The following is a 21722-nucleotide window of genomic DNA, read 5'->3' on the forward strand; positions in this document are numbered from 1 at the left end:
GGGACGTTGCTCTATCCCAGCAAAAACAAGCTAGTTCGTTCTTAGACTAGCGTTTTACTAGTGGCCCGAGCTCAGGAAAAAGTTCGAGCTGGGATGGATTCTGCACGTCCAGAGCTTGCGACAAACCCCATCGCGACTTCCCACACTCAGTCCAAATCAACCTTCCAGGGCAGTTGCGCTCCGCGAATCGCGAATCTCACTGGACCCTTCCCTACGCCCGAGTACACGCACAATGGGTCTTTTTATTCTCTCGGAAACCTCGGCGGGTTATGTCCTTCTCAAGTCCAAGGACAAGAAGCTCTTGGGCGGAGACACAAAGGATTCCTCGAGCATCGCCGAGCAGCTGAAGCTCAAGAAGTTCGCCAAGTTTGGCAGCGCCGTCGATGCGCTTGAGCAAGCTGCCGCTCTTCACGATGGCAAGGTCACGCCCATGCTGTCGTCGCTGCTTGACGAATTGAAGGATGAGACCAAGGCTACTTGTATGCTGCTCCGCGAGCCTTTTGTGCGAATTGTGTAGCTGACAATGCTTCAAGTGGCTGTTGCCGACCCCAAGCTCTCCAATTCGATTGCTCAACTCCCAGGCCTTTCCCTCAAGACCGTCTCAGACTCGTCCACACAGGATGTATTCCGTGCCATCCGTGAAAACCTGACTTCACTCCTTCCCGACCTGCTTCCCTCTGAGGAAGCCGCCACTCGCCTGGGTCTTGCCCACTCTCTGTCGCGACACAAGCTGCGATTCTCCCCTGACAAGGTCGACACCATGATCATCCAGAGCATTGCTTCTCTCGATGTCCTGGACAAGCAGCTCAACACCTACGCCATGCGAGTCAAGGAATGGTACGGCTGGCACTTCCCAGAGCTTGCCAAGATCTTGAATGACAACCTGGCCTACTGTAAGTTCCTAATCCGCTTGGCTGCGATGCTTTGCTAATTTCTGTAGCGCGTGTCGTTTTGAAAATGGGCTTCCGCACAAACGCTCGCCAGAGCGACCTCTCCGACATTCTGCCTGAAGAAATTGAGGTCAGTTTTTGACAACCCGTCATTCTACAAACACTACTAACAAAATTCAGGCTGCTGTCAAGGCGGCTGCAGAAATCTCCATGGGTACTGAAATCACAGAAGAGGATTTGGAAACCACCTCTGCTCTCGCCGAGCAGGTTGTCGACCTGACCGAGCACCGTCAAAATCTTGGAAACTACCTATCGAACCGCATGCAGGCGCTTGCTCCTAATCTGACTGCTCTTGTTGGTGAGCTTGTTGGCGCGCGCTTGATCGCTCACGCCGGATCTCTCATGAACCTCGCCAAGTCGCCCGGTTCCACTATCCAAATCCTTGGTGCCGAGAAGGCCCTGTTCCGTGCTCTGAAGACGAAGCATGACACACCCAAATACGGTGTAAGTACCTAATGCTCTTGCTCAACCAGACTTGTGCTGACTCGACTAGCTCATCTACCATGCATCTCTTATCGGTCAAGCTACCGGAAAGAACAAGGGAAAAATTGCCCGTATGCTCGCTGCCAAATCCGCCTTGGGTCTGCGTGTCGATGCCCTTAGCACCTGGGGTGTCTCATCAGAGGACACTTCCAAGGAGCCTACCGAAGAAGAGAAGTCCCAGATTGGTCGCGACGCACGCCTGACTATTGAGAGGAGACTGCGCGCACTCGAGGGCAAGCCATTGAAGAGCTTGGCCAACGCCAACCAGACTGCGCTCGGTGGACAGAAGAAGTGGGAAGTCAAGGAGGCGCGGAAGTACAACCCCGACGCCGATGGTCTTACTGGCGACGAGCCCGCTGCTGATGCGCCCAAGTCGGCCAAGGCTAACGGCACACCCAAGAAGCTGGTGCAAGAGGTCGACAGCGACGGTGACGAGAGCATGGCCGACGCCGATGCCGCCTCAGAGTCAGACTCTGAGCCAGAAGAAAAGCCAACTGGAAAGGACAAGGCGGCGAAGAAGGCGGCAAAGGAAGCCAAAAAGGCACGGAAAGCACAGCGGGCCGCTAAGCGTGAGGCCAAGTTGGCCAAGAAGGCAGCTAAGGAGGCAAAGAAGGCAGGCAAGGACAGCAAGAAGCGGAAAGCAGAGGGTGGCGAGGACAATGGCGAGAAAAAGAAAAAGAAGAAGAGCAAGGACTAGACGCACCATGAATTGGGGAGATGGAGGGGGAGATAGGAAAGAAGTGATGGCCATTGTATCCTTTTTCAGTCGCCATCTCTTTTTTTTCTCGATTCTCCCTTCTGACACCACATGACAGAAAACCGGGGGACAATATGGCGTTGATTATCTGGGTTTGAGCTTGTTCATATATTTTTCTTGGGCGAGTGGCGTAAATCTTTTTCTGTGTTCGGGGTGTCTGGGCATATTCTTGTGTAGTTTTACCTTGACAAAAAGGTCCTTTCTTCACGTTGCATGATGGGGATGCGGTGGGATGGATACCCGCCAGCTGGTAGCATACAATTACATGTTCAAAAAAAAAGTTTTATGCCTTTGGTTTAAACGTTGTGTCGGTTGGTTCATTCCCATTGTTCATCTCATGCCATCTGGATACCAAAAACTCCTATTACATCTCTTCTTGTTCTTTCTCTACTTCACTTGCCGCATTTATTCTCTCCTTCGTCACCACACCTTCAAACCTTCCTCTTAACCTTCCTCTTCTTCTTATTCGCAGCACCCAACAGCTTATTCGCTATCTTGGGCATCTCCACATCCTCGACTCCCTCCGGAATCTGTGCTTCTTCCTCGTCAAACACTTGCTGGATGATGGCTAGCATATCGTGTAGTTCGTCTTCTGTAAAACGTGTACCTGCCTATACATCCCATATCTATCAGCTTTATCCACCTCCCCCCTCAAAAAAGCGTAGAGTCACGTGAAAATTTGGAAGACAGAATGAAAGGAAGGGAGAGGGGAGGAAGAACGTACCTCTTCAACAACCAACTCAAGCATAACCTGCGTCGTTGGTCTCAAATTATAAATCTGCAGATACTCCGCCTTATTCAATCGATATTTTGGTGCTAGAGCGCGGAACAGGCTGTTGGGTCCCTTGTACAGGGTCATGGGCCGACTGGGATGCGTGTCTACGAGCGCGGTGGTGGTGTAGTCGGGGGTTTGCAGGTAGGCAAGGCCATCGCGCAGCATGTGGGTGAGGCCAGAGGGCTTCTTGCGCTTGCGGTTCGTCGAGTCGGTTCCTGTATATTCGGCTTCTTCGGCGAGGAGGTGCAGGAGGACCTCGTGGTTGGTGAGGAGGGCGGCTTGGGGGGTTTTGATCTAAGTAGGTTCATGTGAGTGGGAGAGCGAGTTTCCATGGTGTGATATGATTGTCGAGGTTGAAGTGAATTTTATCTTTTTTTTTCTTCTCTTTTTCTTCCATTCTCTCTTGGTATGCTCGTCGTTACTTACATGCATGGCTATGATTGGATGGTACTTTTTCCACAATTGCTGCTCGGACAAACGCAAATCACGGGATCTTCAAGTACACTGACTGTATATTTCTACGTGAGTCAGTTTTGTCATGTATAATCCCTCACACCATCCACTTTTTTTCGAATAGCAGAAAACAAAAATCCCGATCGCGCATGGAAAATTCCGCTAATTGACTGCACGTCTTTATCGTTTTGATTAACTCTCTGCATCATGGCATGCATGCAAAGTAGCCGCAGCCAGTAAAAGCACACATAGTCTGATAAGAGATGATACGTACCCACTTGGCGAAGATGAAGCTGTACGCGGTTTTGGGGTCACATGCGCAGTCGGATTTAGCCTCGCACGTTGTAGTGCTTTTGTAGTGAGCAATGTTCAGAGGTTCTACATGGCGTTGCGGGTGGACCGTGATGGAGAAGGAAAAGGTTAGTACAAGGCAGATTTTCGCGCTAAGGGCTTGGCGCTTTCAAGGGCTTGTTATTGCTGCAAGGCAAAGGACGAAGATTGCAAGGCTCATGTTCACATCACGACGGCTTTCAGCACTGCTACGTCCATGAAACATGACTAGAAAATGACGTCCGAAATCGTTGCTATATCTTGATAGTCTAAATCATCACTGGGTATTACAATTATATCTTCCTTTTTGTACTGTTCCAGACAGGTCTCAAATGCTGCTAACGCCGCGCAATGCTATGCGGAGAATGGGGTACTCGCAAGGTCATCAAACAAGGAAATTCGGAGATTTGTGGGTTCAAATTCCCCAACTGCTGTGCTTCGAGTTGACCCCCTTTGCACCTTCGGTAGGCTTATGCCCATGATGTTATTGGTCTGCTGTTGTTGTGACTTTGGTTTTCTTAATTATGAAGACGCCCACTTCGACACCCTTGGTAGGCGCTCCATCTTGATACTCTCGTTTTGATACGCCATCGAGGACATGCTGGATGAGCGAGGCAGCGCTCATTTCGCCCATGGGAAGCTTCTTGGATTTGTTGAAGTACTTCATGACAACGTCTCGCACACGAGGCTTTTCCTGTTTAATCCACCAATCGTCTGCCCATGCTGATCTTTCCAGTAGAATATCTTCTTTTGCGGCATGTATAACTTGGTACGCCGCCTTTTTGTCAGCCCTTAGGTGTCGCTCACTCATTGCGTGACAAAATCTTCGCACTTGGACTTCTAGATGCTCATAAACATCAAGGTAGTTGACCGAGCCCATTTGACCTATATCTCTTCCTAGCTCCGAGTGAAGCTCGTGCACTACCGTCACAGAACGCAATAGCGGATCGAGGATGGGTCCGAGGTACTGCCTCATAAACGTCTTTGCGCCTGTTTTTGTTGGGTAGATGAAGAGCAAAATGCCATTGTCACTGGAGAGTTCGATCAAGCGGTCGTACAGCAAGGACCGACCGTGGAATGTAAACATTTCAGCAAATTCGTTTGTATTCGTGGGCGGAATGTATCTCTCGACGATTGATATGTTGATACTGCCTGGGGGAACTACAGGTCTAGGGGATAGCGGCAAAAGTTTCGAGTCGAGCTGGTAGTCGGGTATGGCGACTGCACTGTCGAAAACCTTGCTGGTAAAATACGAGTCGCCTCCGACTGCGGGACCTGGTGTTGAAGGGGGCGACTTGGGCAAGTCGAGGAGGGTGTAGCGTCCAGGGAGAGCATGGAATACATTGATCCATGAAGTGTGTGTCGAAGAAGCGTCGTGAATCGAAGCAATGACGTCGCCAAACACATGGCCCGCTGTAGAAGGACAAGGGAGGGCATGAGAAAGGATTCTGACAGAGTCTAGGCCTAGACATCCAGATTCGTGTACTTGAAGAGTTTAGCACAGCAAAAAGAGATAGAATGGGTAAAAGAGGGAGAGGGCGATCACTTACTAATTGTGCTCTTAGCCATTTCGATCCATGTAGCCATTCTCTGTGCTTCGGGGAGTGGCGCGTGAGTTGGCACGATGATTTGTGCTTGGGGAGGAGCTAATTCACGAGCGGTAGTGTTTACACTGGGCGAGATACCTGGATCCGAGTGGGGAGGCGAGCCTAGTGTAGCAGTACGAGGGTTCATAAAGGAACCCCAGTTGATGGTTCCTGGCTCCGAGTCCGAAGGGGGCGTGTGGGTGGAGAGAGGAGGGCCCACGCGTGCTGTTACTGCCTTCGGACTGGTGACGGGGGTGTGGAGGCGGCCGGCCGTAGTGAGGTTGTTACAATTGGGAGCCAGCGGGCTGAGTGCATGGAGAGGGTCTTCTGGCTTTGATAGTGGCCCCGCGCCTAGTGGAGAGAAGGGCAGATCAGGTTGGGCCAGAATATGGTCAGGGTGGGGCGCGGCAATACCCAGGGCATGGAACGAGGGCAGGCGTAAACTATGCTTTGCCTTGATTATTGTTGGCGGAGGAAGCGAAAGACTACTTTGAGGTAAATTGAGGGTCAGATCGACATTTGGACGATCTTCAGTGATGGGCGTGGTGAGAGGCTGGGGTAAGGCGGAAGGCAGGGGGAAGGGCTGCGGCAGGGAAGCGTCGAGAAATGAAGAAATGGTGTCGGGAACCACGGTGTTGGAGCAGGGACCCGCTTGTGCTGCTTCATCCGGCGTCGGTGGGATGGAGTTGGGAAAGGGCTCGTGGGGTTGGGATGGGAGTTGGGAGGGGAGAAGGGTGGTGGCGTCAGCATGGAGCTGGAGCTGGTCGAAGACTTGGGTCCGGGGATTGGGATCGGTCATGGCAAACGTCGATTGTGATGTTTGCAGGCCACCAAGGCGCAGCGCAGTGCAGTCACGCTACCTGTCCTGGGCGGGCGGGAGAGACAGGCGCACGGAGACGTGGCTGGAGGATCTGGCGGCCAGGAACCAAACCGCTTGACTAGTTTTTGCTGCGGGGCGGCAATCAACGGCCGTGGGGGAGGAAGACGACAGCGAAGACGACGGGGCGGAGGGTATGGGTATGGGGGGAGGTGAAGACGCAGGGCTGTGCGAGGGAGCGATTGCCAAGGCCTGGCCCAGAGTGCGACAAGGACAGCAGCACCGCACAGCACAGCACGACAGCGGGGAAAAAGCAGCAGGATGGATCGAGAGAGGGAGGGAGGGATAGCAATGGAATGGTACATGGAGGGAGCGAGAGAACGGGCGTGTAGTGGCTGACCGTGGGCCCACCCGGCGCTGGCGCTGCAGTTGATGCTAGTGCGTGTGCAAACGCCAGGGTCTCAGCACCGTGAGTTCTAGACCCCGGCCTCGAGAGCATTCAGATGGATCAGAAATGGCCTGACCAACAGAGTCGTCTGCACGCCCCCAAACCCTCAGGTCAGCAGGGCTGTGGAATGGTTGGACCGGTACTACCTGATACATGCTCCCCTGTACATACTACCACCGCTACTACACCCATACCCCATACCTATGTACATGTCGACTACCAAGTACATGTACATAGTACATAGTTGCAAGTGTACTTACTTACATAAGTATATCCCGCTCCCCTCGCTCGTGCACGGCAAGGCCCTATGTCCCTACACCAGCTAGCGCCTCTATCTGATGCATCGCACGCATGCAGCTGCAGCCCACTGATAGTCTGGACAAGAGCGCCGCATCCTTTTCGGGCCTGTTCTGCCTTGCTGCTCGACTGGCGGCTTGAATCTCGGCTGCCATGCTTGACTTTGCACACGACTGCTTGCTTTCCCATGTCAAATGCCAGCCGCCAGACGCCAGATGCACTGTAAGCCCTCCGTTTGGGAAATCAGTCTATGCGAGTCTAGATTTCTCACTCTCCTTCTCTTTTACTGCTGCCTAGCGCCAATTAAGCGACCCTATCCCGGTCCCACTCCTCTTCTCTCCTCTTCTCTCCTCTCCTCTCCTCGCCCTCTGCATCAGCCCGGACTCCGAGCATACAACACCATGCTGCCTTTTGCTTGCTCCATTAAGGTTCACCCCCTGTCCATACTTGAAACCGCTCCTCTTTGCTGCCGAATGTGCGGCCGATCAGTCTGCTGCGCGTCAGCCGCCAGGGCCTTGCCAAAGCCACTAGCCGATTACTACCCTGGACCTAAGTACACCACTCACCAAAGGAAAAAAAAAGTCGTTTGGCTCAATCGTCCCGTCATACCATGTGACAAACGGCATGCACGTCCTTGTTCTACATTGTTGCTCCACGACACGTACGTTTCAATCAATACATTTCTCAACCCCCACAAACAACCAGCTTCTTTCTTGTTGAGTGTCTTTCGCTCCATCCCCCCCCCCCAGTCTTTCATCCATCCCCAATTTCACAAACACATCGTCACCCAGAACACCTAGGTATCGAACTTGGAAAACATTAGCATCTGCCCCTCCTGTTTGCTATTCACATCACACTTACCTGCCACTTCTGCAGCCCTCTCTCCCGTGCCCCTCCCTTTGCTGCCCCGCTCGATCGACTTGCCATCTTGGGCTCATGCTGCTTTACGTACTCTTGCGCCAAGATGGGACATGCTTTTTTGTGTGCTTTGAAATGTGCCTTTTGACAGTCCTTGTTGCAGTAGGCTACGCTGTGGCATTTTATGCACTGCTTGAGTGAGTCTGCCGATTTGCCGCATTGACCACATGCTGCTGCTGCTGGTGACACTTGATGACTTGCTGAAGCCGTCGACTCTGCCTGCGTCTCGCTCGACCCTGCTGCCTTCGTGCTTGGGGCCTCTGGCTGTGTATCTGGCGCATCATTCGTGCTTGGACTAGGTTCCGCCATCATGTATGTATGCTAGATAGAGTGGGAATATTGGACAAAATTATGTGGATTGCTATGAGAGATTCTCGGGTCAATGTGCGACTTTACACCGCGGGACTGTCAAAGCTCGATGATCGGCATTTGACTTGCAGGGATCTGCCGTTGGCGAGTCCTCTAGTCCTATCTGGTCTTAGCCCTTCCGGTCTCATTTTCTACGTGCTAAAAGTTTGCAAATACTAGGCATTGCATGCAGCCAGCAATGCAGAGATCACAGTGCATGATATCCACTCCAAGAAATTGGAAGCATATTGAATCAAGGATAGTTATCAGCATCGGAAAGAACAATTTCCACATCTCCTGCTCGCATCGAGAAATACACCCCTGCCAACGTTTCAGCCACAATGGCAGTGTCCACAAACATACGCGTTTCCCAAGCCACAATTAAACGTAATTCCTTCAGCCTTTGCCTGCTGGCTTCCGATCATGTCGGCTAATCTTCGGTACTGAAATACTTAAGAGTGGACGCCTGAAAGCGCACTGCAACGGGCCGAGCAGATGCTATATCCGGCCACTACTGCACGGCGGATATTATACATGAGCTGAAATGACAGTACGACATACATACTAGGCTACAGAAAACCTCTGGCCGAGTTCCCCATTATGTGCAGACATACTTGGCAGGCCTTGCCCCAAATACTCCGCGCTGCATCCTCGTAGCCAAGAACTGTCCATGTTACCTCGAATCGGCCCGTTGTTCTTCTATTTGGTAAACCCCTAGTAATGCCAATACCTGGTAACAGCATGCACATGTTGTGTGACAACCAGAATGCAACCATCCGTCCAGCTACATGGAAAGCTCCGAGCTAGTGAACCAAGCGGGTTGCATTGCTGTTGGTCAATGGCGGTGAGATTAGACTTTCAGAAATGTATGGAGAAGGAGCATGCCCGGAGATTTCACTGGAAATACTCTATTTCAATTTCAACCCAATTGAACAGACGTGTGGAAGATGTGTCTGGGCTAATCGCTCTACCTTGGACTTCGGACTTCGTTACAAGCCAATCTTTGGATAAAGTGTTTGTCCGGACATCGCGGACGCCACACACCCTATCGCAACGCAAAGTCCGATACCGTGAGACTACCGTGTCACAACATGAACGAGATCAACATATTGTTTTGTTTTCACGACCAGATAAGCAGATTCAAAAGAAAAAGGGTATCGAAATGATTTTCAAGCAAAATTATGCTGTCAGGTCAAGCCATTATAACTTTGACCGCAGTGTCTCGAGTAAAGAGGGCAATGGCTTAACAATTAAAAAAAAACTACGTAGGAACAGTTGATAAACGGACACCAAGAGGCGTACACGTAAACTATCGCCACCCCGAACAGCCACTTCCGCCAGCCTCCCCAATGAAACCGCCCATTGCACCAGACTTCAGCAGCAATGCCTCCACACAAACAGCACAACGGAGATTGCAAGTCCCCCCCAACGAGACCACGGCGTTGCAACACAGACTGTAATTGGAGACAAGAACAGCCTCAAGCAGCCACATATCACACCTCTCTCATCCTTCTCCTCACCAAAACAACATGCACACGCGTCACTCTCTCCACCTCCTTCAACCCAAAAATCTCAGCCATATAAAACACCAGCTCCTGACAACCCACCCTAGCACCACCACCCCTACAAACACCATCTCTCCAAGCAAAAAAAAAATCACCCCTTCTTTACAAACCAACAATGTTCCTCCGCGCCCACCTCTTCCTCCTCCCAACCCTCACCCTCACCCTCGCCCTCGTCGCACCCGCACCCCGGCACCCTCCCTCCCCCCACTTGCACGGCTCGAGCTGCAAACTCACAACTACAGTGACCAAAACTGTTACCGTTACCGTCCCTATCTACGCGCCGACAGGCAATATCTCTGTTCCGTTTCCGAATACGACCGTTGCGAGTATGAGCACGAGTGTTGATTTGGCGCCTGTGACATTGATTACGCTGTCCACCGAAGCGGCAACGGCGACGGGTGGGGGATTGGAACCTATTACGTTGATTACTTTGCCTACTGCTACGGCTACATCTGGGGGAGATGGAGGGGATGCAGGTGCGGCACCGACGCCGAATGATATTGCGCCCATTACGTTGATTGATATCAGTACTGCGGTGCCTATTTAAGTGGAAGTTTGGGGAAGTGTGGGGCTGGGATCATGAATGGGGGTTAACATCTGAGAAACACATCTTTTGAAATAAATTCTTTTTTTTTGGAGGGGGCTTCGTAGTTTATATGGGGAACTCAATGACATGTCTCGTATAGCTCTGCGGGATCCAAGCGCATCGATGAACTCATTTTGCTGCTCCGCCTCACGTGTTTGCGTCCTATAGGCCTAAGTTTGAAGTCAGCACTCTTCCCTCTTCATCCACTCATCCATCAATCACCCAACGTAATCCAAACAAAAACGGTTGAAAGGAAGGGAAGAGGAAGAGGAAGAGAAAGAAAATAAAGAAAAAACACTCACGCGTCCCCAACAACCTTCCTCATCACCAAACTATCCACCCACTCCCCCTTAATTATCTCCTTTTCCTTGGTCAAGCTATGCCTCTCAAACCCCAACCGCTCCGCCAACTTCCAACTCGCCTCATTCCGCGGATCACATTCAATCTCCATCTCCACTTTCCCTACATCCTGAATCCTCTCCTTAATCGCCCCGATAAACGCCGTCATCGCCTCCGTCGCAAACCCCTTTCCTTGATACTCTGGTAAGAAAGAAAACCACAAATCCGCGTGCGTAACGGGCTTAATGCTGGATTCACCGGGCAACTTATCGGAATTCGCCTGCGAGGTTTTTGCGCCGACGCGCCCGATGAAAGTGGCCGTGTCGAGGGTTTCGACCGCGAGTTCGTAGATGGTGCGCGGCACGTCGTTGTGGTTTCGAATATTCTGGAGGACCAGCTCGCGGGCTTGCTGGGGGGTTCGCGGGGCCCAGGATTGGTAGCGGGCGTTTGCCTCGCTGGATTCGAGCGCATAGTAACCTGCTATGTCTTGGGTTACGAATTCGCGGAGGAGCAAGCGGGGCGTTTTAATTGCGCCGAAGCGTTCGCCTTTGAGGTTTTGGCGGGCGATGGAGGCGAGTTCGTCTTTTGTGAAGCCTTGGGAGGCTGAGAGGATTTTTTGGATTACAGTGCTTTTGGCGTAGACGTAGTCGACGATGTTGGTTGAGGTAGCGGCGAGTTCGAGTTTGACGCGGGCGTACTCGTCTCGCAGCTCGCTGTTTGTGCGGAGAGTGTCGCGGAGGTTGAGGTGGTTGCGGGTTTGGACTGCGCCGTCTACACACACGTAGATGTTGTGAGAGATGGACTGGTTGGGGTCTTTGAAGGCATGGCGGTCGACGACTCCGAGTTCTCCTAGGTGGTCAAACTTGCCGTTCGTTGTCAGAGCATCAATAGCTGACTGCAAGTTATCGCGAGAGACAATTACGTCAATATCGATAATGGGTTTGGCAGCTAATCCTGGCACTGATGTGCTACCCACGTGCTCGATTGAGAGGTAGTCGACGTCTCGCAGGTGATTCTCTAACTCTGCCTTTATTTTTTCGAACTGCTTGGGCCATTCCTCCCTGTACTGGTCGACAGTGACAGACATAGTTTTGGGGCTTGGAAAAAGGCAGTAGAGCTGAGAGAGAGAGAGAGAGGGGGGCCAAGGGCTAGATGTGTAGATGTAGGCTGCATAGATGAATGGGTAAGCTAGGCAACATCATTGGCTAAAACCCGTACACCCACCCGGGTGCGCCCGCGATGCACAAACTAGAGCAGCGGCATAGGCGGGACATGTAGGGCAAAAAAGGGCGGCAGGTGTGCAGCCATGAGTGTAACTGCAGTGTTGAAGCCATACAGCCAAGAGGGCATGTGCACACGTCGGGATGCATTGCGGAGATAGCGGCAACAGTTCCGAACCACTTGATTAGATTGCGATCCAATGCTCCCCAACTCTCCGACTCTAATCATACTGCTCAATCTTGATCACTGGGATGTCTGCATATGCCGGCGGCGCATGGCAGCCCAACAACCAAGACTCGGCGGCTGAACCCCCGCCAGCCTGTATCTGCTGCCTGAGCTGCCAAATGCAGCGTGCCACAAGAACGCTAGCGGCAAGCAGCAATGACAAAGGGAGCAGCAAATTGCCTTGTGAAGAGCCAGACCAAAGCGCGCCTAGTTTGTCAATAGCCACATTCCACGTCCTTGCCCATGTGCCAAATTTGCCATAGTCGTCCCACTCGTTCGGGTCAAAGGCGGTTCGTATCATGGCCAGCCTGCCGCACTTCATCCTGGGCGGCTGAACACAGTCCTTTTCTTCAACGACTTGCACACTTGCAATAGAAAGGGCATGGTCATACCCTTTTTGGCCTGGGGTCTCTGGAAGACTGTGTTGCTCACGCAGTAGCACCTGTAAGACTGTATGGCCCAATTTGAATGGTGCAGCTTCCTCTCCCCAGGCAAGACCAGTCACGTTGAACTGGAGCCATACTTCTCCATTTCCTTCGGCTCGGAACACAGTGTGTTCATACTGCAGTGGAAACCTGATTCTCTTAGACTTGACCTCCTCGGCTTGCTCATCTGCTTCGTCTTCAGCGAGATCTGTCGGCACCTGCACGGCACTAATGCGCAGAGGCAACGGATCAAGAGGAAAGACGCGCTCGTCATTGAGGAGCAGAGCAGACCCCGACTTGTCAATGGCAAGTGTTAATATCTGTAGTATTGTCAGCGCGGCTCGCCCATGCGCCGCGACAAGATGCGCTTACCAAGGAGTTTTGAGGAGGTGGATGGATCCATTCTGCTGCATGAGGAGTCTTCAACACGCCAAACGGACATCCGGCACATCCATACTTGACGGCGTAGGTCTTGTTCGCGTCGATCACGGTGATTACTGGGGTCGCTTCCTTGACAGCCGGAGCATGGATCTCTTTAACCTTGTGTTCGAGGGACGACGACGCGGCGACAACAGTCGCAATACCAAATAGAGCAAACAAACGCATGGTTACATGGAACGAGTGTGAAAAAAGAAAAGTTAACGAGAGACTGAGGGTCAAGTAAGAATAGAGGAGATATTGTTAAAGGGGAAAGAGAGACTGCCCAAGATGGCGGAGAGATGACGCGTGCGGATGCCTCGGTCAACGGCACGCTAGCGCAGGGACCGTCGACGTGGGGATTGACAATTCTAGATTCCTGGCGATCATTCACCCCCGGGCTCTTGGTCACGAACAGGCAAAATCCATGGCAGACGGCATTGTGCCTGAGATTGCTACAGAATTGCCAAGATGCCACAAGTTTCATTCGTGGTTGGCAAAGGTAAAAGAAACGTTGAACACGTGAATGACTTGTTGCCGTAATAGTACTTGCAAATATGCTTGTGATGACCGAACGTGTGGGCTTGCTATTTTTAGACTTGAGTAGTTCATTGATTTATACGAGGTCTGAGTTCATATGTTATCATTGAGTGCATGATTATGCAGTCTATCTGCCTGCAACACGGCAGGACCCGTCATCATTTCAACAGTCAAGAAAATAAGGGTGACTGCTCATGTTACCATTTGTGCCCGCGCATGGCCTTCCACCCTGAGATTCTTCGCTCGGGTATGGAGAAGATGGATGAAACGGAATATCCGCAAGATGTACCATGGCGGGCCAGTCCCATCATCTCTTGTAGCTCGACTGGTTGCGACTTTTTTGTCGCACATTGTCTCCGGTCGGGCGGTGGGATTGACATGGATGGACGGTAAGGTAGTTTGGTATACGGAGCATAGTTTCACTCCTCTTCGCTTTCTTCACTACTATCTCCACCTTCCAGCCCTCTCCTCATCAACTCTTCTAGATCGTCTTCGTCATCGTCGGCGGGAATTTCTGCAATTGCACCGTGTTTGTGGTCGTGACTGGTCGTATCTGGCTGTACAGGAGGTCCAATATCCATGGGCTCGACGTCTCTGTCATTGTATCCGTACTCCTCTGCATCCTCCTCCTCTTCCTCATCGTCATCGTCGCCTTCAGCGTCATCGCCGCCCAAATCGCCAAAGTCAATCTCATCCTGTGTGTTGCGGTTGCGTGCGTGCGGGTTGGGAGAGCCCTCTACATCGCTGTTAGCTGCGCTGGCAAGAGATATGGGGCCGTTGGATGGAGAACGCATATAACCAGCGCCCAGGTTATGGCCCAGACTGCGAGCTGCCAATGCACCATTCTTGCGTCGTGGTGGGCGCGCATCGGGTACTTCGATTTCGAGACCACCGTCGTCATCTGATTCGTCCTCTGCCTCGTCTTCATCATGGTGATGTCGCTGGTTTTGTTCAGGCGCTGGAGAGGGAGGTGCTGGTGAGGATGCAATTTCGCCGTCGGACTCGTCGGATGAGTGTATCACCTCGGCAGATTTGATCTTGGAGGCGGGTGGTGCGGTAGACTTGCCCTTTGGCTTGGCGGCAGGTTCTGTTGCTGTGCGTTGAAGACGGACGGCTGGTGGTGGCTGAGCCTTTTTGGGCTTCACCATAGGATTTGTGGCTGTAGTCTTGCGCTTCTTGGGCGCAGCAGCTGCAGCGGGCTTCCGTACTGGGGCGGCAGCGGGGGGTGCGCGAGCCCCAAATTGCGGTGTATGAGCAGCGCTGCCTGTGCCGGTTCGGTGCTCTGGCGATGATGCATAGCGATAGTCGGACTCATCGCCTCTCTTCGCCTTTTCCTTGCTCAAGAAGTGCCTGAAGTCATAGGGGTTGTCGGGGTCAGGGTCGCCTCCCTCATCGTCTGCAGCCGCCTCGCCAAACAGGTCGTCGTCCTGGTCTTTGTCTTGCGCATCGTCCTTGAGTTTCTTGGGATATATTTTGGCGTGCTGTGACGATATGTCTTTGCCGTTCCTTGTAGCAAGATTGAAGGTGTAGCTACTCGAGAGCGGCTCTAGGGTTGCTTGCTGGCTGGCGGGATCCAAGATGAGGACGTATGACTTCTTTGGCTGTGACTTTTGCCCCGTGAAGGTGAAGACATCCTGGTCGCCGGATTCACTCGTATCGTCGATGCGCAGGCTGCAGGTGTTTTTCGACGAAGGCGCTGAGAGTGTCGTAGAACGATTGTTGGATGTCTGTGTAGGCTTGTGATTGTCTACGTAGGGCGTAAGTCAGCAAGCGCCAGGATATGCATGTGCGTTTTAGGTTGAGGACTAACATTTGATACTGCTGTAATCGACCGCATCGTCGTTGTTCCGTATGCGGTCGCTGAGGTGGAGGGTGAAGTGCGCCTTCTTGTGAGGCTCGATGCGGCTCTCTACCACGGGAGACGCCATTCCCGCGGTCGTCGTTGTCGGGCGACAAGTCTGCTGGTTGCAACAACGAAAAAGCAAGACAGAGTATGTGTGTACACACACCAGAGAAGTCACAGTCTCCAGACGCGTAGGGTCATGAAAGAAGCATCGTTTGCTGAGTAGTATGGATGGCGCGCCGTGTTGCACATGGCCAGTCCGGCCGGGCTGGATTGGATTGGAGGCTCCGCCTGCCGGCCTCCCGCCGCTACTAGTCAGGCACCCAACTCCACACGACTAGTAGCTGCAGCCCGCAACCGTCTCCGCTTTGCCATGTCCCTCTTCCATAGCGACATCTGTAAGGCCTCCAGTCGATTCGAATCTCTTGATACGTGCATCTATTATACATGCACGGTCTAAACCACCCGGTGCGGGTGGGTAGTCGTGTGTCCCCACTCTATAGTGCCATCGTGACGGCTGGTTTCGTACTGCCAATATACACGCCTTGCTCAAACATATTGGCCTGGCCATTATGGTCCTACTCGCTGCTCACCAAGCAATTTACAAAACCATTGAAAATGTCCAAAGACAGTTCACCGCCACGACACGTACTTGTTCCAATCTGCAAAGTAACATTGGTGTTGCAGTTGATCCTTGAAGCGAGCATTATCATCCGCCTGATAATGTATTGGTAACGGCATTTTTCCAGTCAGATACGAATTCATGACCAAATCGATTGAAAAGACCTTGTGTCAGCACAATGTCATCAAGATCTTTGGCGGGGTAGTACCGCTGTCGGTTGGATGTATAAGATGGCCACGATGAGACACACACCCAACGAGTCTGTGACTGTCGACTCTACCCCAAGCCAAATCCACTGTACTCCGCCCTCAATAATATAGCTTGTGGAATCATTCGTTCATTCAATCGCGCTGGCCTCTCCTCGTACATGTTCTGTATAATGCGTTTTATCATCCCCACGCTTCTTGCACTGGCAAGCTCAGCTACTGCTGCTGGTATCGCCGTCATTCTCAATAATTCTCCGAAGCCAATATACGTCTGGTCGGTTGGCAGTTCGGTCGGTGCTCGTAATGATATCAAAGCTGGTCAGTGATTGCCTGGTTAGTGTCAGTATTTCTCTCTTGGCTAACAGCCACAGGGGGCATCTATTGGGAAGAAATGCGCCGCGACGAGAAAACAGGAGGGATTGCCATCAAAGTCACAGACAGTGCAGACGGCCTCTACTCTGGTGCTCCCCAGCAAGTCTTTGCATACAACCTGGACAATGACACAGTCTGGTACGATTTGAGCACAGTGTTTGGTGATCCGTTTGCCGGCTACCGATTGCAAGTTACAGGTGATAATGGAGGATCCATTCTGTGGCCAAAGGGAACTCATCCAGGAGGGAGCCAGCTCAAATCAGCCCCGAGTGAAGGGAACATCTTCTTCTCCATTGATCCTGCTGTTTAAAGCAGTGATGGCCACGGGGCGGCTCGAGCGTTGTATATCTACGCGCCGTGACCGGCGCCTCACAATTCAAAAAGTTACTTTCTAATCTTCCGTGATCTTCTTGCATGATGCTGTTTCAAGCCATGTCATCTCTCTAGAGGGAACTGACTGCATTGTGCCATAACAGTTAGACCGCCAACCGCCGACAGGGCGGCAGATCACTGCTTATCAGGGCACAATAACCGGACAGACACGTGGAATTCGGTGCTTTTCGCCTGAATCAGTATCCACCTAGAAGACCCAACATAGCGGTAAGAGACGTGTGGACGAACGATGGGTGTGGGAAAACATGGGGTAGGCCCTGCTTTCGTCAAATTGGCCTTCCGGGTTTCCTGAGCCGGCCTGTGCGCTGCCATCTCACGTCAGTCGATTTATTCGCTTTTTGACACACAATTCCGACCAATTATCCGAACATTCAGGATGCATTTTTCCCCTTGCCACATGCAAAACATTCATGTGCATGGGCACAAAATCACGAGCACCTCCTCTATTGCGCCACCTCGGCCCTGTCTTCGCTGCTGTTCCAAGTCAGGCCACGCCCACGCCTCGATACCGTATTGCTCTTGTATCGCCGACAAGCCATCCATTCATTCATCCATGCCGCAATCTCTCTTCATCTAACAAGGACTCCGCTCTCCCACGAGTCAAGTTGGTGTCTCGTGTTGCCTCGGATGGTGGATACCGAGTGAACGGCCACATCCTATCTCTAGCCCGCCTTGTTCTGGCTCGTCCCCGCCGCCCATCACGCTGCATGCTGCTACTGCGTGATTGCAAATGCGGGCGATATCGCGCCATGAGCATTGGCTGGCACCGCATGTAACCCGTATCCAGGTGATGGTCGACCCTTCTCTGTGCACGACCTCAGCCCGGGAGTTGTCCCACAGCAGACCGCAATGGAGCACTGCATGCGGCGCAGCGTCGTGATTGTTAGGTGTGCAGTACCATTTCAAGTCCTTTAGCCGGCATCCGATGGCGTTGGCCTGCACCAGACACACCAAGACCAGACTCTGCTCCCTGTCGGATGCTAGGCCCCACCCGCTTCCCGGCCTCTCCGCAATCATCATTGGCGTGTCAATCCGAGCACCTGTTTCTCTGCATCTTCTATTCGCTAGCTAGCTTCCTACTTGGCCTTATCGACCGACCGCCTGGAACACCCCGGTCGCAAATTCACACAGCGGCCGTCTTCGGGGGCCGATACAACTTTTGAGGCAAAAGGCCCTTTCTCGCCCTCTGCCGCGCCTCCTGGGCCCTGCACCGTCATCGGCAGTGCTGATGCTGATTCGCTTTTAGGCGGGCGACCCAATGCTGTATGTATTCGTTGCCATGCCGCTTGCCACGACAAGATGCGCTCCGAGAGTCCGATCAGCTCTTGTACCACACTCGAGAGCCGTTGGCTGTAGCCCCCGCTGATGCCTAATAACAATACCTTCCCACTTGTGCTTGCTCAGACCGGCCGACTATTCTTCTGTTGTTGAAGCCAACACCATCCGACTTCCTATTCGCTGGAAATGATACACAGCCCACTACGGATCCGGCTGGACACACGACCAGGAGCCTGGGTAGACACCATCGACGCTACCATCTTAAGAACAAGATTCCAGGCCTCTAGCTTCCCGCAATGAGCTCCAGGACACTGACCAATGTTGTGAACGACCAAACGGTTGCCCTCAATGCTCTCATCTATGGATACGCCGGCCACAGCTTGGTCACCCCTCAGTACGCCCTCCAACAAATATGGTGGACCGAGGAGAGAATCAACGAGCGAGTCACAAATGACTTTGTCACTTCTCGGCTACAGCCTCAAGAGAGGGAACGTCTCACCCAGCCTGTAGGTTTTGGCGATCTGAGCGACGATACCTATATCGAATGGATCATGGAGAAGGCACGGCGGCTATTTCTGATACTTGTCGAGATCGGTGAGGCAGATCGCATATTTGCCGTTGTCGACAAATCTTGGGACGATGACGACCTCCCTCTTGGAATGGAAGACATTGAGCAGCTATCGCTATCGAATCGACGCGACAACCACGCCAATGCTCGCTTTTACCATACCCAATTCACCTTTTTGCTACGAGAGTTAAGACAAGGTGTACATATCGACTATGCTGAAAACGAAGAGGTACCGATTGAGAGTGTCATGACCTTGCCAGTCGCGGTCAGCCTGCAAGGCTGGTCTCGAATACACTTACCAAAAAAGCCAAAGGAAATCTACATGCGCCGGAAATTCCCGCTTGGGAATGCAGATGACCCGGAGGCTTTTCATCAAGACTTCATCCTAGACGTGGAGAGTGCAAGAATAGTCGAACACGAGCATCTCGCTCCTGTCTGGGCGTCATACACGGCAAAGGGCTCTGGCTACATTGTCAGTAACTTTGTCGGTCACCACACTTTGCGCACCTTCATCGACCATCGCAATCCTGCGCAATATCAGAAACTGCCAAAGCCTGAGAGACGGTGGTTGGTGCTTAACTGGCTATACTGTTTGGCCGATACCATTGCAACATTGCATCAAAATGGATTTTGTCATTCCGCGATCCGACCGTCCAGGATACTCGTCGACGAGCAGAATGCGATCGCATTCAGCGACATTGGCAGCTTGGAGACGTTTCAGAAAGATAAGAAGCCTGATGCTATGGATGCCTACATATATGACGCCCCAGAGGCACATGCAAGTTCAGAACCAGTGGAGGACTTGCCTCCCTCCGTCGCGGCGCCCAACCTATCCAAAGACCGACACGCGTCTATCGCAAGTAAAAGCTCATCGGGATCTTCGAACAGCAGCAGTTCGCATCGTCAGAAGCTAACAAAATCCCCAACAACCGACTTTTCAGGGTTCAACTTTGGGTTCAAGAAATCAGAGCCTAAACCTCAGCACCGATCACAGGGGCAAGAAACTGAAAAAGCAGATGTCTTTTCTTTGGGCTGTGTCTTCCTGGAAATTTTGACTTTCTTGCTCAAGAAGAAATCCCATGATTTCATCAAGCACCGTACATCGAAACAAAGAATCAACACAGGCGGCAAGAACTCGCGTACTGATTCATCGTATCATAAGAATCTTGACAAGGTCGAAACCTGGATGGCCGTATTAGAGAAAGCATCTCGCGAAAGCGATGACGAGACCTTTGGCACAGTTGCCGACATCTTGACCCTTATCCGAACTATGCTCAGTAAAAACCCCATGCTTCGTCCAACGGCACGCGACGTGCGCGATGAATTGTTTGAGATCTTCAGCTGTACCTCGATGCCCAACATACACTGTGGCGCACATAGACATGACGTTGGTGTCGCATCATCTTCGCGTTCGGATCGCGACAGATCGTCTAGTATAGCGTCACTTCGAACGGTGTCGACGATAAGTTCGACGTGCTCGGATGTAGACACAATACGCTCTGGTACAACACAGGTGAATTCCATCTTGAACTATTACTCGGACCGAGCCACATTATCTGGAATCAAAGAGGACGACAGCGCTTCCCTAGAGACGATAGACGCACCGGCCATATCGCTGAACAACGATAACTTCCATGCGCTGTGTGGACCAGGGCCCATTGTAACAAAGTATGCTAAAATACCTGAACCACTACGGTCTCCTGGTTATGCCACCTCGCCCGCCTCGCCTACCTTGCCTCTTTCGCCTCTTTTGCCTGCTTCGCCTACTTCGCCTACTTCGCCCACTGGCCCTTCTTCGCTTCTGTCTGCGCGTTCCCCTAGTCCATCCAAGCAGAATACCTCAACGGTCAAGATCAAGCCATGGAACAAACCATTTCTTTTGCTTCCATGAGCATTGTGAGTGTAGCTTAGGGCTTGACACTTGGACTAAACGACTTGTATTGCTAGGGGTTGGACGATAAGAGCTAAAGACAGGCTATACAGAGCCAGGATATTGCGGGGTCCCCGAAGGTGTGCGCCTGGAGGTACTAGGAGCCATGGCATGAATGCTACGTTAGATGAAGAATAGGAAGGTACCTTTGAACCCAGGGACATATGGCTGTCCACTTGACTCGGATTGGTCATGTGCAGCATAGTTGATCAGATAGTCACAGGGCGAGCCCAAGTAACTAGGGGTAGAAGTAAAGTGGAGCGGTTCCATGCCGGCAGAAATTCATTTACCTATTAGTGCGGTATAGGCAGCTCGGAGGAGCATAATGCGAGGGTTACGTAGTTGGCGCAGCACGACATCGGAGATGTCCGCGAAGACAAAGAAGAAGAATAAGAATGAGAGGAAGTTGTGAATATGTGGTTTCCATTGCAGGTTACCCTGTACAGGCTGCCAACATGCAGTCTTGTTTATGTCTGCTGTCCACTTGATCTAATCTCAAAATGCGGGGTTTTCGTGCCATGCTAGTCTCCCAACCTTCCCTCACGCCCGAAGCTCCACCATCTACGACGCCGAACGCACGCCACATTGCTTAGCCTCCAGGTTCTTGTACCGTTTTGCATTCCCCATATATACCTCCACCTTTGGCAAATTGACGTCACCCATCTGCATTACATTCAAGATGACAGTAGCCCTGGCACAATCTTTTCGCCATGCATCAGTCACGTGCTACCACGTCACCGGAGAAATAACTGCGTCCGAATATGCGCGGTACCGCAGCAAGATACTGCCGTGTCCGAACACAGGAACATCGCAGCGACGGCGCGGAATGGCTATTGCTCGCTTGCTTGATGTGAACTGGGCGGACCGGCCATGTGTAGACCGAGTAGTGCGGGGACTGGGAATTCAACAAAGTGCTAGCCAAGGCGATCATCACAGCTGATCAGGGCATGCACTGCTGCATCTGACACGGTGCATTTAGCATCAGGATCCATCCACCGCGAAGCCGTACCATCAAGCTACCCACCTCTAT

The 21722-nt window shown here is 52.1% G+C and overlaps 10 protein-coding genes across 10 annotated transcripts; 4 read left to right on the forward strand and 6 right to left on the reverse strand.

The window, feature by feature from the left end:
- The first annotated feature begins 113 nt into the window (after positions 1–113).
- COCSADRAFT_217974 (uncharacterized protein) lies at positions 114–2494 on the forward strand. Its single transcript, XM_007697107.1, has 5 exons — positions 114–479; positions 534–893; positions 941–1020; positions 1071–1394; positions 1444–2494. Exons 1-5 carry the CDS (start codon positions 233–235, stop codon positions 2128–2130), a joined length of 1698 nt encoding a protein of 565 aa, XP_007695297.1. The 5' UTR covers positions 114–232; the 3' UTR covers positions 2131–2494.
- Positions 2495–2621: 127 nt separating this feature from the next.
- COCSADRAFT_22321 (uncharacterized protein) lies at positions 2622–3397 on the reverse strand (the record flags this gene model as incomplete). The annotated part of the gene is made up of 3 exons (XM_007695908.1): positions 2622–2801; positions 2915–3259; positions 3392–3397. The coding sequence occupies 3 exons, from the start codon at positions 3395–3397 to the stop codon at positions 2622–2624; spliced, it is 531 nt and encodes a 176-aa protein (XP_007694098.1).
- Positions 3398–3983: 586 nt separating this feature from the next.
- COCSADRAFT_132808 (uncharacterized protein) lies at positions 3984–6482 on the reverse strand. Its single transcript, XM_007697108.1, has 2 exons — positions 5299–6482; positions 3984–5233 (listed from the first exon to the last, which is right to left on the reverse strand). Exons 1-2 carry the CDS (start codon positions 6131–6133, stop codon positions 4233–4235), a joined length of 1836 nt encoding a protein of 611 aa, XP_007695298.1. The 5' UTR covers positions 6134–6482; the 3' UTR covers positions 3984–4232.
- Positions 6483–7692: 1210 nt separating this feature from the next.
- Positions 7693–8123, reverse strand: COCSADRAFT_156303 (uncharacterized protein; the record flags this gene model as incomplete). The annotated part of the gene is made up of 2 exons (XM_007697109.1): positions 7693–7704; positions 7758–8123. The coding sequence occupies 2 exons, from the start codon at positions 8121–8123 to the stop codon at positions 7693–7695; spliced, it is 378 nt and encodes a 125-aa protein (XP_007695299.1).
- Positions 8124–9359: 1236 nt separating this feature from the next.
- Positions 9360–10443, forward strand: COCSADRAFT_218024 (uncharacterized protein). Its single transcript, XM_007697110.1, has 2 exons — positions 9360–9576; positions 9775–10443. Exons 1-2 carry the CDS (start codon positions 9546–9548, stop codon positions 10272–10274), a joined length of 531 nt encoding a protein of 176 aa, XP_007695300.1. The 5' UTR covers positions 9360–9545; the 3' UTR covers positions 10275–10443.
- COCSADRAFT_218025 (uncharacterized protein) lies at positions 10444–11916 on the reverse strand. The gene has a single exon (XM_007697111.1). It carries the CDS (start codon positions 11737–11739, stop codon positions 10612–10614), a length of 1128 nt encoding a protein of 375 aa, XP_007695301.1. The 5' UTR covers positions 11740–11916; the 3' UTR covers positions 10444–10611.
- A 177-nt stretch (positions 11917–12093) lies between these two features.
- COCSADRAFT_76931 (uncharacterized protein) lies at positions 12094–13129 on the reverse strand (the record flags this gene model as incomplete). Its single annotated transcript, XM_007697112.1, has 2 exons — positions 12094–12843; positions 12896–13129. The coding sequence occupies 2 exons, from the start codon at positions 13127–13129 to the stop codon at positions 12094–12096; spliced, it is 984 nt and encodes a 327-aa protein (XP_007695302.1).
- Positions 13130–13521: 392 nt separating this feature from the next.
- Positions 13522–15556, reverse strand: COCSADRAFT_107584 (uncharacterized protein). Its single transcript, XM_007697113.1, has 2 exons — positions 15291–15556; positions 13522–15227 (listed from the first exon to the last, which is right to left on the reverse strand). The coding sequence occupies exons 1-2, from the start codon at positions 15406–15408 to the stop codon at positions 13900–13902; spliced, it is 1446 nt and encodes a 481-aa protein (XP_007695303.1). The 5' UTR covers positions 15409–15556; the 3' UTR covers positions 13522–13899.
- Positions 15557–16324: 768 nt separating this feature from the next.
- Positions 16325–16833, forward strand: COCSADRAFT_195868 (uncharacterized protein; the record flags this gene model as incomplete). Its single annotated transcript, XM_007697114.1, has 2 exons — positions 16325–16469; positions 16523–16833. 2 exons carry the CDS (start codon positions 16325–16327, stop codon positions 16831–16833), a joined length of 456 nt encoding a protein of 151 aa, XP_007695304.1.
- A 1289-nt stretch (positions 16834–18122) lies between these two features.
- Positions 18123–21143, forward strand: COCSADRAFT_32818 (uncharacterized protein). The gene has a single exon (XM_007696191.1). The coding sequence runs from the start codon at positions 18491–18493 to the stop codon at positions 20651–20653; it is 2163 nt and encodes a 720-aa protein (XP_007694381.1). The 5' UTR covers positions 18123–18490; the 3' UTR covers positions 20654–21143.
- Positions 21144–21722: the final 579 nt, after the last annotated feature.

The sequence above is a fragment of the Bipolaris sorokiniana genome (genome assembly GCF_000338995.1).
Source record: "Bipolaris sorokiniana ND90Pr unplaced genomic scaffold COCSAscaffold_1, whole genome shotgun sequence".
NCBI lineage: Eukaryota > Fungi > Ascomycota > Dothideomycetes > Pleosporales > Pleosporaceae > Bipolaris > Bipolaris sorokiniana.